At 36.0% G+C, this 14,713-nt stretch overlaps 1 protein-coding gene across 2 annotated transcripts in view; it reads right to left on the bottom strand.

Annotated features, from left to right (window-relative positions):
• The window catches only part of LOC130140039 (vesicle-associated protein 2-2-like), a 35,163-nt gene extending 21,355 nt beyond the window's left edge, over nt 1–13,808 (bottom strand). Inside the window, exons 1-3 of one of the 2 annotated variants that reach the window (XM_056318331.1) lie at nt 13,489–13,808; nt 12,256–12,333; nt 11,829–12,113 (exon numbers count right to left, since the gene is read on the bottom strand). In XM_056318331.1, the coding sequence (XP_056174306.1) occupies nt 12,003–12,113; nt 12,256–12,333; nt 13,489–13,548 (249 nt within the window). In that variant the 5' untranslated portion in view covers nt 13,549–13,808 and the 3' untranslated portion in view covers nt 11,829–12,002. Of the gene's footprint in view, nt 1–11,828; nt 12,114–12,255; nt 12,334–13,488 lie in introns of those variants that run through there. The other variant, XM_056318326.1, reaches the window with a different exon arrangement.
• Between the last annotated feature and the right edge of the window lie 905 nt (nt 13,809–14,713).

Below are 14,713 nucleotides of genomic sequence, written 5' to 3'. Positions count from 1 at the left end.
ACATAAGCAGTAGCTACCAAAACTATCTTCTATCAACCATTCTTTAGCCAACCAAAGTCACCCGTAAAGAATTGGCATGTACAATATCATAAGCTTTTCAGAGTCCGGATTATGATCAATCCAATGATGAATAAACCAAGCATCGCTTCCCCTCCATTGATCTCACTTGATCTTTTCTTCGAGAAATGGTTCAGAGATGAAAAAAATTCAGAAGCCCTACTTATCAAATGCTACCAGCCAAAAAAGAGAAAATCTTTTATCGAATGGTGGCCACCTATCAATCAACTATCAAAGTAATAAACCCACCGAAGACCTCAACCGTCGTTCACGACGAAACTGGTTTGCGAGAATCCAAGGAAAACCTGGTTAAAAGCAAAAAGTGATAATGAAAAGACATAAAGCAATACGGCAAAGAAAAAGAAGATGGGTCATCCGAACGCGGAAAAGAAGACCCTGCCAATGCTTTAGCGTGCCTTTTTGTTGTCGGCAAGATTTTTTCCCTTACTGAGAGGAATTTATTTTCATAGTTATATTCACGAAAAATTGTCATTGAGATCCTGTTTTACCATCTTCTTTATTTAACTTAGGGTCAGTTTGTTTGATAAAAAATCATTTTTGAGAAAAAAATCTCCATACTTTTCCGGTATTTGAATTACGTGAAATTATTTGATCAATATAAAATGTTTACCATGGACTAAAAATAATAAGCTTAGAGAATAATGATTTGGTAAGAAGGAATCGTTTTTCCTGATCTCTTGCTGTGTTGAAGTGAGAAGAATATACTTCATCAGTGCTCAATTTTCTTACATTCCCAAAAACAAGATCATATATAATACTTTACAAATATGGTTTCATAATTTTTATCCTAATTTCTTTGTAATCATTGTTATTTTGATGGGATTACAAAATAAATAAAGACGATATCGATTCGAGTTTATTAGTCATTATATGTTACTTTTAACAATACAAGCCGCCTTTCATGGATTTCACTTATTACCAATTACGATAAAATCAATTTTTTCAACTTGTTTTCACCATAATCAATTTTTTTAGTTTAATTTCTCTGAAATTAAATTTCCTAAAAAAATTTTCCTATGACAAGAAAATCCTCACCGAGATAAACACACTCTAAAAGTTTGTTTTTATGTGATTTTCAATTTTCATATGATGATATTTGATCGGAGGGAATCGCAAGATGAATCATTGGTGTGATTCCTTCTCGAGCAAGTTGGTTCATGGACTGTTCGTAGTCCGAGTCTTCATAGACTTTTGACTTTGCCCTTCTAGACCCGTGATGTTTCAATCTTCTTGCACCAACCATATGCTGTTTTGTCTTTTTTTCTTCTCTCTTTCTGAGAGTGGTAGCTAATGTTAATACTACCTTAAAACGAGGCATAGGGAGCTTAGGTTTTAGATTGTTGGCGTCCGCATCAAAATCAAATCGACCAATCTCATGCAACTATTAATCTAATGATTACATTTCGAATCAATACCAAACTATATGTACATGACACATTCCATTTTCATTTAGTTAAATTAGACAGTATCAATTTTTTTATTTGATTGATGCCATGATTGGCCAGATTATTTAGAAAATAAAGTTTTTTCTTGTGAGTATTTTTCTAAGTTTCTAAATCAATTTCGCTGTAACTAAACATTTCATGTTTCACGATAGATAATAAAATCTCGTCAGATCCGGAGGTGTAAAAATGTTCCATTCCTGAATTCACAAGTTCTTAAGTCTTTTTAGACATAAATCCTAGTGTGACCAACAAAAAATTTAAGATTGAAGATATTAAATCACGATGACTCGATGAGTCAAAAAAACCTCTTAGGAAGTATCAAATTCCCTGAATTGAGACCAATGGAAAATTAAATTTGTTCTCTGATAGCTTTAGCTTTGATTATACTCCGCTAAGCTTTTGGTTTACTAATCGAAAGTTTAGAAGTATCATTGCAGATTTTTTTAAATCTGACTCCTTTCGTTCGAATCGAAATCGAGCTTCCTCCATTAGCTCAAAAGCTCGGGGAAGAAGAGAAAATAGGTGGGATCCCACTGCCTGACTCCTACTCTTATCAAAGGAAAAGAAAGACTTTTTGTATAGATGCATGGGGGCCTTAAGTATCAAGACCCTTTGTTCCTCCTTCACCACAGAACATTAAGAAACTAATAAGAGGAAGATTTTTTTGAATGACTTTTTGGTTGGTCATTGAACTTGGAGAAGCCAAAGGATTGGGTGAATATGGAGAGAGAGCCGTGGGCCAGTTTTGCTGCAAAATTGGTCAATAAGGATGCTTCCTTGAAGCATCGCTCCCAGCCTGTCAAAATTTGATAATTATTTGCGTTCCTTAACGCGGCAAAATTACTGGACGTGTGGTGCAGATATTGTGGGGATTACAATCAACTTTTGCCACCCAAACAAATAAATGGGCGGATTCATTCAAAGTCGAAGTCAACAAAAGCAGACATCAAACTTCCAACCAAGTTCGTTTGCCCCCATCCTAATCAAGGTGAACTCCGGTCGATCTAGTTTGATGGGCTGATCAGGCTAAGAAAAAAAACCAAGAAATAAAAGACAAGTGTTGTGATGGCATACGTTAGACAAGGGGCTAAGGTAGAAACTCTGAAATTATCTACTAAACTTATTTGTCAAATCTGCGATATAGATATCTTGCTGCAATATAAAATCGAAAGGTCAAGACTTTTTTCAAAGAAAATTAAGATTCCATGTCATCTTAATACAAAACTGAAAATTTATGTTCTCCCTGATAAAGTAGAAAGTTAAGGACATTTTTAATAGCAATTTGGAAAGCTCAAGATTCTCTAGATCTGGAAAATTCAGTTTTTCCGAAAATGACCTTTTTATAAAAAAAATGAGAACTGTTTGTATTTTCACACTTGTATAGTATCTATTTTCATGAATCCATTCATTCACTTGCTAAGATGATTTGATCAATATCACTTAATATATCAATTTTAGTATACTTATTAACATTACTTGTAAATAACCCGGATTTATTTTGTTAAACTTCAAATGACGAAAAGCCCGTGCTTATTGAGTAAAAGTGCACATCTTTTTTAACAACATTGATGAAAAAAACCTTACCAAAAAAAAAAAATTGATGAAAAAAAAACCACATATTGCTAGCAATTGTAATTAAATTGCCATTAAGTAAAACCCGTCATGCGAAATGGCGAACGTGTGTTATTTTACAAATTATCATTGAAAATCTCCATAAAGTATTGAATTTGTGCTATGGAATCATTCATCAGATGCTGCCGGCCAAAAAAAGGAAATCATCTAATCAAATGGGGGCCGCCTATCAATTAACTATCGAAGTAATTAACCCGCCGGGAACCTCAAACCGTCATTCACGGCGAAATGGTCCGAGAGAATCTGAGGAAAATCTCAATAAAAGAGTAAAGTGATAATAATGAAAAGATATAAAGCAATAAAGCAAAGAAAAGGAAGATGGGTCATGCTAGTGTGGAAAAAGAAAACCCACCAACGCTTTTTAGCGTGCGCCTCTTTCGGCAGGACTTTAGTCAAAAGAAGCCCGCAAGGCAAAAGAAGAAGAAGAAGAAGAAGAAAAACAACAACATGAGGATGCATTTCGGTGGCAAGAAATCATTCACTATTGCTCCTTCCTATTTTGCCCCTTCTTGTCCCGAGGAATTCCTTTTCATAGTTATATTCACGAGAAATCATCCTTGAGATCTTGTTTTACCATCTTCACTTTTGTTCTGACTTTAGTCGTGGGGGCTTGGATATCCGGAAGAAAGTAACAATTCTTGTAATCGCACGAAAGCTGATAGTAAATGATTTTGGCAATAGTCATCTTTTCGATGCCACCCATCCCATAGGTTCCGATGATTCGTGTTTCACTTGATTGAGCACCTATTATTTTCATGAATTTATCTCCTGGTGATCGATACTGACCAAGCAGTCCAGTTAGCCTTTTTCAACTTAACTTTTAAGAAAAGTGGAATGGAATATATTCTTGCTTTGCTTTTGTCCTTTTTCGCTACACGCTCGAGACCTTAACATTTGTCCACCTTCTTTTTAGCATTTCACTTTTTCTCTTCTGCTTTTCGGGACAAGATAGAATATGAAGGGATATGATTGTTCACTTTGAATCTCTTTATTGGCATCAATTATGTGGTCTATCGTCATACAAATCTGACATTTATCAATGACTTCTTTTTTCTTTTTTTTTGGATCTGGATTTATCAACGACGTTAGCTTCCAAACACTTGCACAATTTTGTTCCAAAGGGTAATACTTTCCAAAAAAAAGAAAAAAAAAAGATGGAATTGTCCCTCACATTCTTCCTCGTTTATTTAACTTAGGGTCATACTATTTGATGAAAAATCATTGTTTGGAAATTTTTTTCTGTACTTTTCAGTGTTTGAATTACGTAAAACTATTCGATCCATGGAAAACATTAACCATGGGCTAAAAATAATTAAGAAAATGACTTGGCAAGAAGGAATCGTCTTCCTTGATTTATATCATAATTTCTTTGTAATCGTTGTTATTTTGATGGATTACAGAATAAACGAAGACGATATCAATTTTTTAGTCATTACATGTTACTTTTAACGATACAAGCTGCATTTAGTGGATTCACATATTACCAATTACGATAAAATCAATTTTTTTCAACTTGTTTCCACCATAATCAAAATTTTCTGATTTACTTTCTTTGAAATTGAATTTCCTAAAAACCTTTTCCCGCAACAATAAAATTCTCGGCGAGATAATCGCATTCTAAAAGTTTGTTGTTATATGATTTTCGATTTATATGATGGTATTTGATCGGAGGAAATCGTAAGACGAAATTATCGATGAACATGAGAATTGGAGATCGATTTGATGTCGTGTGATGTTTGCGGGTGAATGAGAGAATAAATGAATTAGTGTTGGATTTTACACAGTGATCTAGTGACTTTTTTTTATCTTTTGATGAAATCTCTACGTATATGGAAGTCTGACTGTGAGGCACGAAGTACCAAATAAAATGAAACGTTGGTGTGATTCCATCTTGAGCAAGTTCGTTTGTGGACTGTTCGCAGTCCAAGTCTTCGTAGACTTTGACTTTGCTACTCTAGTCCCGTGATGTTTCAGTCTTCTTGCACCAACCGTACGTTGTTCTTTTATTTTATTTTTCTTTGGAAAGTGGTAGCTAATGTTAATACACGTTAAAACGAGGCATGGTTTACTTAGGTTTAGATTGTCAGTGTCCTCCGCATTGAAATCATATGGGTTAATACCACAAAATATTCTAAATTGGTATATTTGTAATAAATTTATCCCAAATTAATTTTTTTACCACAAAAACCCTCAAACTGGTATACATGTGACAAATTTACCCCAAACTAATTTTTTGACCACAAAAAACCCAAAACTGATACATTTGTGATAAATTTACCCTCCATTAAATTGGATTAATACCACAAAAAATCACAAACTGATACATATGTGATGGTAAAATCCCAAATTGGTATACCCGTTAGCTGCCACGTGTCATCCAACTTAGAAATTTAACAGTAAAATTTAACGAAGGGTAAAATTGTTATAGATATACCAGTTTGGGGTTTTTTGGGACAAAAAAATTAGTTTGGAGTAAATTTTTTATAAGTGTACAAGTTTGTGATTTTTCGTGGTATTAACCCAAATCATATCGACCAATCTCATGCAATTTTTAATCTAATGATTCTATTTTGATGCCAGGCAAAACTATGTTCATACGACACTTTTGAACTTTCCATTTAGTTAAATTAGACGGTATCAACTTTTCTATTGATTGACGACATGATTGGCTAGACTATCTAAAGATCAAAACTTTTCTGAATAGATGGTGTTTGTTTGGAAGTATTTTTCTAAGTTTCTAAATCAATTTTGTGATAACTAATTCCACGTTTCACGATAGCAAATAGCCACTTCGCAACTAAAGTTTCACAATACTAACTTGACGACAACCAACATAAGCTGCAGCGACCAAAATCAGCTTCTATCAACCATTCTTTAGCCAACCAAAGTCGCTTGTAAAGCGCTGGCACGTACACTATCATAAGCTTTTCATGGTCCAGATTATGATCAACCCAATGATGAATAAACCAAGCATTGCCTCCCCTCCATTTATCTCACTTGATCTTTTCTTCGAGAAACAATTCAGACATGAAAAAAGTTCAGATGCCCCACTTATCAAATGATGCTGGCAAAAAAAAAATAATTTATTGAATGGTGGTTGCCTATCAATCAACTATCGAAGTTATTAAAATTATTTTTGGATGAAAATGCCCTTAATCGGTTGGAATATTTAACCGGCTGACGAGGTCAAGCTCTTATTTGTAGTTGCCTTGGCCATTTCATGCCATTATTTGAAATAATGTCAACTTCAAACTTTTATTTAAGAAAATGAGGACATTTCAAGCCCTTATTAGGAATTTTCCCTACAACCAAAAATAAAACACAAGTGCAGTTATGGTGTACATCAGACAGGGGGCCAAGATGGAAACTCTGAAATTATCTATTAAGCTTATTTTCAAATCTATGGAATAGACATCCTGTTGCAATATCTAAATTAATTTGATAAAATTGAAAATTCGGGACATTTTCAAAGAAAATTGATTTTCCATGTCATCTTAATACAAAACTAGAAATTCTCCTTGATAAAGTTGACAGTTTAGGATATTTTTAAAAGCAAAAGTTCAAGATCCTCTACAATATTAGGATATTTTTAAAAGCAAAAGTTTAAGACTTAGACTTTATGTTATGTGAACAATCGTTTGAAAGATGCTCCGATTTGAATCGCATAGCATAAAATCCAGTGGAATCGGCACACATAATGCTCAGAAACTTTCGAAGATGGAATCAACACAGGGCTCTAGGTTCATTGACTCTGTGCTAATGCTCAAAGTCTGCGATTGTTCACATAGCATAAAGTCTAAGTCTTAAAAAGGCAATAGGAAAGGGCTCTAAGTTCATAGACTATGATTACAAAAAGACTTGATTCCAGTCGAATATCAAGCATGAAAGCGTATTTGTTAACTGGGCGGGTTTTGGGGGTTTCTCTTGAGTCTTTTCCATGTATTTAACTAGTACGGTGGCAGATTCACTAATTACAATTACATAAAACCAATTTTTTCAACTTGTTTTTCAATGCAAAAAACAAAAAAAAAACACTAGAAAATGGTTCACTTTCTTTAAAATTGAATGGGATAAGTGCATTTAAAGTCCTAAAACTTGTCACGAAAGTACAATTTAGTCCTAAAACTTTTAAAAATCCAAATAAGCCCTAAAATTTGTCATGAAAGTGCAATTGAGTCTTAAAACTTTCAAAAAGTGCAATCAAGTTATAAAACTTGTCAAATTGGTCCAATCAAATCCTTCCGTTAACTGCACTATTTGAAAGTTTTTGTATTCTATTGTACTTTGGTGACAAGTTTTAGGGCTTGATCACACTTTTTGAATGTTTTAGGATTTGATTGCACTTTCGTGACAAGTTTTAGGACTTAATTGCACTTTTTGAAAGTTTTAGAACTCAATTGCACTTTCGTGACAATAAATTTTAGGACTTCCAATACACTTATCCCAAATTGAATTTCCTCTCTCTCTCTCTCTCTCTCTCTCTCTCTCTCTCTCTCTCTCTCTCTCTCTCTCTCTCTCTCTCTCTCTCTCTCTCTCTCTCTCTCTCTCTCTCTCTCTCTCTCATACACAAACACACTAGCCGATTGTGTTGAGCCCCATGATTTTTCTTATGCTCTTATCCATTTTTGGCCAAGGATAAGATATATGGATTTTTTTATTAATTTATTTGATCTCTACTGTTGGTTCTACGGCTATGTCAATTTACTAATTCATTAGAATCTTGGTAAATTCTTGATAGTGTTGGTAATTTATTTACGATACTAATATTAAGAGTTGGTAATTAACCACTTAATTGGTATGTTGGTGAATTCTTGATAGTGCTGGTAATTTACTTAACCCAATGGTAAAATTTAAGAGAGTTGGTAATTTAATACTTCCATATAATGTTTGTAAATTCTTGATTGTGTTGGTAATTTACTCACCACCCTCGTGAAATTTTGTAGGAGTCAGCAATTTACTGCTTTATTGGTATGTTGGTTAATTTCCAATGATGCTGGTATTGTATTTACAACACTGATAAAAATTCAAATGAGTTAATTTACTACTTCATTTGGAATGTTGGTAAAATTTTCATAATCTTAGTAATTTACTTATCACAGTGATAAAATTTAATAAGAAGTGGTAATTTATGAATGTTTTGTAAGTTAGCAACAAGAAGGTTTCAAGCTTGAAACACACAGGCAAATGGTGGAATAGCAGAGATGAGAGCGAGCGCTCAAGACCAGGATGGAGTAAGTACAAGAAGAAGCCAAGGTAATCTCAAGTCTCAAGGAGCGAACGTGCAAGTGTTCGGGGTTCACGCTTCACAGTGCTCGATGCCCACTTTTTTTTGTACCCCTGACAATATTCAATTGCAATTTCATAAAAGCTTCCGAAAGAATATTCTCTCGAAATCGGAAAAGGCCACTGTCCTTCATCTGGCATTTCCTAAACAATGTCCACATTGCACTAGCTTTGAGGAAGTAAAAAAAAAAAAGACTAATGTCATAAAAAATCCAAAATTGATACATTTGTGATAAATTTATCAAAAAAAATTGACCATCAAAAACCCCAAGTTGGTATACCTGTGACAATTTTACCATCCGTTAATTTATGTTAAATTTTGTCGTCAAATTTTTAAATCGGATGACACGTGGCAATTAACGGGTATACCGGTTTGGGTTTTTACATATATGTACTGATTTGTGATTTTTTATGGTATTAATCCAATTTAACATAGGGTAAATTTGTCATAAATGTATAAATTTGAGATTTTTTGTGGTCAAAAAATTAATTTTGAGTAAATTTATTATATGTATACTAATTTGAGTTTTTTTGTGGTCAAAGTTGACAAATGCAGGTTTTTTCAAAACCAAAGTGGCCCCTCCCAACTCAATTCTTCTCTTTTATCTTCACCGTCATAACGCAATTGAAAAAAACAGGAAGATAAAATTGCGGAGTAATTAAACTAGTGGAATTCTAAAAAGATGGGAGCAATCGAGTGCTTTCCGTTATTATGCTCTTGAATTTTAATAATCTTTGTCTTTGTGGAGTTTCTGACAACACCGCGTTGCTATGAATGGCCCACGCACTTGCCCGCGGCGCGTTTTCGCTTGCACATAATTGTAGGGTCACTTTCGGGGTTTGGGTGTCGAGTCGCGGCTATTTTGGGGAAAACAGCCCCTCATCTGGTCATATGAGTTGCTATTCCTGTGCCTGATCGCGGAGATTTTCTTTGACGTTTTTGTTCTCCCGCGCGTGCAGATAAATGAATTATTGGTGTGATTCCGTTTTGTTTTGGTCGATGTGTGATTCCTTCTTGAGAAATCTGGTTCGGGGACTGTTCGTAGTCCAAGTCTTCGAATACTTTGACTTTGCCGTTCTAGTTCTGTGACGCACATCTCCTCCCCCGCCAACGCTGTTCTTTTATTTTATTTTTTCTTTGGAGAGTGGTGACTATTGCAATTTTTAATCTAATGATTGTATTTCGATGTTAGGCAAAACTATATGTATATGGCAATTTCGTAATTTCCATTTAGTTAAATTAGACAGTATCAACTTTTCTGATGATTGATGACACAATTGGTTAGTTTATTTAAAGATCAAAGTTTCTCCGAACATAAGGTGTTTATTTTATAAGTATTTTTCAAGTTTCTACATCAATTTTTTGGTAACTGAACATTTCGTGTTTCCCTATAGAAAATAGCCACTTCGCAACTAAAGTTTCACGATACTGACTCGACGACAACCAACATAAGCAGCAGCTACCAAGATCATCTTCTATCAACCGTTCTTCAGCCAACTAAAGTCACCCGTAAAGAGTTGGCACGTATAATATCATAAGCTTTTCAGAGTCTGGATTATGATCAATCCAATGATGAATAAACTGAGCATTGCCTCCCCTCCATTGATCTCACGTGATCTTTTCTTCGAGAAACGTTTCAAAGATGAAAAAAGTTCAAAAGCCCTACTTATCAAATGCTGCCGGCCAAAAAAAAATCATTTATCAAATGGTGGCCGCCTATCAATCAACTATCAAAGTAATAAACCCACTGGAGACCTCAACCGGCGTTCACGGCGAAAGTGGCCCGCGAGAATCCAAGGAAAATGTGGTTAAAAAAGCAAAGTGATAATGAAAAGAAATACAGCAAAGAAAAAGAAGATGGGTCATCCTAACACGGAAAAGAAGACCCTGCCAATGCTTTAGCGTGCCTTTTTGTTGTCAGCAAGATCTTTCCCTTGCCCAGAGGAATTTATTTTCGTAGTTATATTCATGAAAAATTGTCATTGAGATCTTGTTTTTCCATCTTCTTTATTTAACTTAGGGTCAGTTTGTTTGATGAAAAATCATTTTTGAGAAAAAAAATTTTCCATACTTTTTCGATAATTGAATTACGCAAAATTATTTGATCAATATAAGATGTTTACCACAGACTAAAAACAATAAGCTTAGAGAATAATGATTTGGTAAGAAGGAATTGTTTTTCCTGATCTCTTGCTGCGTTGAAGTGAGAAGAATATACTTCATCAGTGCTCAATTTTCTTACATTCCCAAAAACAAGATCATATATAATACTTTACAAATATGGTTTCATAATTTTTATCCTAATTTCTTTGTAATAGTTGTTGTTTTGATGGGATTACAGATTAAATAAAGACGATATTGATTCGAGCTTATTAGTCATTATATGTTACTTTTAACGATACAAGCCGCCTTTAATGGATTTCACTTATTACCAATTACGATAAAATCAATTTTTTCAACTTGTTTTCACCATAATCAATTTTTTTAGTTTAATTTCTCTGAAATTAAATTTCCTAAAAAAATTTTCCTATGACAAGAAAATCCTCACCGAGATAAACACACTCTAAAAGTTTGTTTTTATGTGATTTTCAATTTTCATATGATGATATTTGATCGGAGGGAATCGCAAGATGAATCATTGGTGTGATTCCTTCTCGAGCAAGTTGGTTCATGGACTGTTCGTAGTCCGAGTCTTCATAGACTTTTGACTTTGCCCTTCTAGACCCGTGATGTTTCAGTCTTCTTGCACCAACCGTATGCTGTTCTGTCTTTTTTTCTTCTCTCTTTCTGAGAGTGGTAGCTAATGTTAATACTAAGTTAAAACGAGGCATAGGGAGCTTAGGTTTTAGATTGTTGGCGTCCGCATCAAAATCAAATCAACCAATCTCATGCAGCTGTTAATCTAATGATTACATTTCGATGCAATAGCAAACTATACGTATATGACACATTCCATTTCCATTTAGTTAAATTAAACAGTATCAATTTTTTTATTTGATTGATGCCATGATTGGCCAGATTATTTAGAAAATGAAGTTTTTTCTTGTGAGTATTTTTCGAAGTTTCTAAATCAATTTCGCGGTAAGGTAACATGTTAAATGAAGGCGGAATGAAAATTTTAAAAGCAAGATGAAATAGTGTTTTGGCTTGCAGATATATGGATATTTAAAGCCGGTCGAAGCACATGTATTTGGCAACACAATGATTACTATGTTTGGTAAAAACTGCTGCGAGATTATTGTAGTTATCAACAATAACTTACAACAATAACATTTATGTCTTGTAGTACCGGAACTTTTGTAAATACCAATAATAACAACAATGATTGCGGAACTTTTCTTGCATTTTTGTCTCTTGGGAACTCAAGATTTTTCCAATTACACCATCCATAGAGTCAAACCAGGAATATACATTTTAAGAGCACATCATCTCCAACTGAAATACCAAAGCTTCCAGGTTTATACATGAGATTGCAGACGAAAAAATAAGGCAACACAATGCTGAACCCTAGATATACACAATCTACTTAAAGCCCAATTAGGCGGCGACCAAAACCATCTCAGCTACGGGTGGATAATGTATCCGGCTGCAAGGGCAACAAGAGCGACCGCACAAACATACAGGAAAGGAAATCCCACTTGAATTGCTCTCCCACCTGTCTTCCTCAACATCTCCTGTTGAACAAAGCAACAATCTTTCCCCGTAAGCTTTGGTATTCGAATGTTGAAAGAAAGTATACTGCACCATATCTTGGAGATGGGGCAAGATTGGCATGATGCACGTAATGGGGAAAACATTAAAGTGCACATTACTCACCAGGTCACGCTTAAGTGCATCTCTCTCTCGATTCTGCAAACTTCTCTCCTCCGTCAATCTGCTGATGGTAAGCTCTGTCTGCAAAGTTTGGTGTGCCTTTTGCTATTATCTTCTTTGAAAACTCAAAGACGGAGAGAGGTAGGAAGATAAGCAACATTGAAGAGGAACGGAAACCACAAACTTGCAACGGAAGTCACAGAAAGCTGTCTGCTTTGAGATGCATGACAGACTACGCATATGGTCATTGTTATCTTCATGGCCAAAAAACAATTATTTCTCTGGGACTCTAATTAAGTTTTATAAGATTCACATCCAAATAGAGGAATAATATTGTACTTTAGGCTCCCCTAATGCCTGCAAAAGCTACTACCTGAGAGCAACTTGACAACACATCGAAAAAGACCAAACTAGATCAATCACCAGATAGGGTGCTCAAGTTGAATCCCCAAATTTACAGCTTGCGAAGCGGAATGATTAGAATCGTGAGCAGAGCAGCCACAAAGCAGCAGAAAGCCAAAACCTAGTCTAGCTAGCCTGAACTCACTATTAACCTCAGACAGCTCATTTAGTCCATCTAGATATTTGAAATGCTCATTTGGCAGTGCTGTAGCTTTCCAATGAAGTTACAAATGCACGCTTTAGCGATGCTCACGCAGTTCACGCATTCCTCTATCTACCCAGACTACCGCCACAAACATGACCGTTTTTCGAAAACCACCAGAAGACGTACTCATCTTCCCAACGAGCCCTATCAAATCCTTAACATAGCCAAAAATTCGCTCTGTTTGATCAATCATCACACACATCTTCCATGACAAAGCATTCAGAACCAGCATATCCCCGCCAGCAGAATTCATAAATCCAGTCACTAAACACATTAAAAGTACAGCAGTTTCTTCTTCTTTTTCCACCATCAAGTTAAACGAAACACCACTTCTCCACCAATCCATGACAAAAACTCAACATTCACCACAACCCAACGGACAAAAAAACACCTCCAGCACCAAAACAACGAGCACATTTCATCCTAGTCTTGGAAAACAGCTAACGTCAAGCTGATAACACGCCTCGAAAACCCGAAAGAACTACATCCCAGCAAACACAGAGATCAAGCACCAAACAAAAACCGACCACGCAAGAATCGACACCCGCGATCATCCAAAGGCACCAAGCCTCATCACAAGGAAAACCCATTTCGAGAAATCGCGAACCCACCGACACCCATCACCGTACCTGCGCCTGCCTCAGAGCGAACGAAGCGCGAGCGGGTGCCGCTCCGGCGGCGGCGGCCATTCCGAGCTCCGAATGAATCAACACAAAGCCGAACGAACTGAAGAGAGGAAGAGAGAGAGAGAGAGAGAGAGAGCGAGAACGCGACGAGCGTGAGAAGTAGAGACGGTGCACGTATATAAGGGGAGAGGCGTGTAGGACGCTGTTTGGTTTGTTCGAAGGTTTCTCTCTTTTGTAGTTAAGACTTCTCGTGGGGGCGAGTGAAGAGAGCCGGCTTTGTTTGTATCGAAACCGCAGGGGTAGGGGCCGTTTGGCTACGCGGCTTGTCCTATCCCCGCGATCGGATAACAAACGCCTCCACCTTCTTGTTTTCGCGTGCGTCGGCGCTTTACTTCGTTCCTTCCTGTCACGTGATCAATATTTTAATTTTAATGGCTTTCGTCGGACGGACATTGTTCTCGGAACAAGGATACCATAAAATGCCAAAAATTTTATACGGCCCTTACTTCGGTGCAAAAAATTTTGTTCGGATCACTTCAGTGTCAGCTCCAATTTGGATTGCCAGAAATCTGATAATTTAATCTCTCTCGATTTAAACGATCACTAAAAAAGGTGCCGTTCAGTCTCCTTATGCCCATTATTTTCTCTTTCTGACCACTCTACCGTTGTTCCTTTCGAGAAAGCGAGCATATTAAATGAGCATTTTTGTTATATTCTTAGAAAAACATTTTACTCGAATCGGTAGTTGGATCGTAGGGCTGATTAGAGAGTTTCACTAAGTGCACTTCTAATTGAAAATGGCCGGTTAACTTCGGGATTGGGGTGTCGAGTTGGGGCTATTTTGGGGAAAACTGCCCCCAGTCTATGAGAAGTTGTTTTTTTGGTCGCAGATCATACGAGTTGTTGATTATCAATTGGATGTCTATTTTGCTGCTGCCAAATTATTCCAACGCCCTCATGGCACGGACCTAATTTTTCTTTTTAATGGTATGTCGGTCGAGTATGTAGGTGGCAATTGTGGACAAATGACCTGAAGGGATGGAAAATGTAATTCGGAAATTAAAGGCTTCCAAACACTCTTCTCAACGAAATTCATGATTTAGTGAGAAAGTCGCCCTATACAAAGGACAAAGATTGAAGGCAAAAGCAGATTCCCTTGTTATACACCACCTGGAGCTTTTCTTAGTTCTCCATTCCTAAAAAGCTGCATATTGTTAATCGCAATAAA

Source organism: Syzygium oleosum, unplaced genomic scaffold (genome assembly GCF_021117445.2).
Source record: "Syzygium oleosum isolate NSW1041296 unplaced genomic scaffold, Sole_v2.1 Sole_v2.01, whole genome shotgun sequence".
NCBI classification, from domain to species: domain Eukaryota; kingdom Viridiplantae; phylum Streptophyta; class Magnoliopsida; order Myrtales; family Myrtaceae; genus Syzygium; species Syzygium oleosum.
The sequence above is the reverse complement of the archived record's forward strand: the minus strand, read 5'-3'. Positions and strand labels throughout refer to the sequence as shown.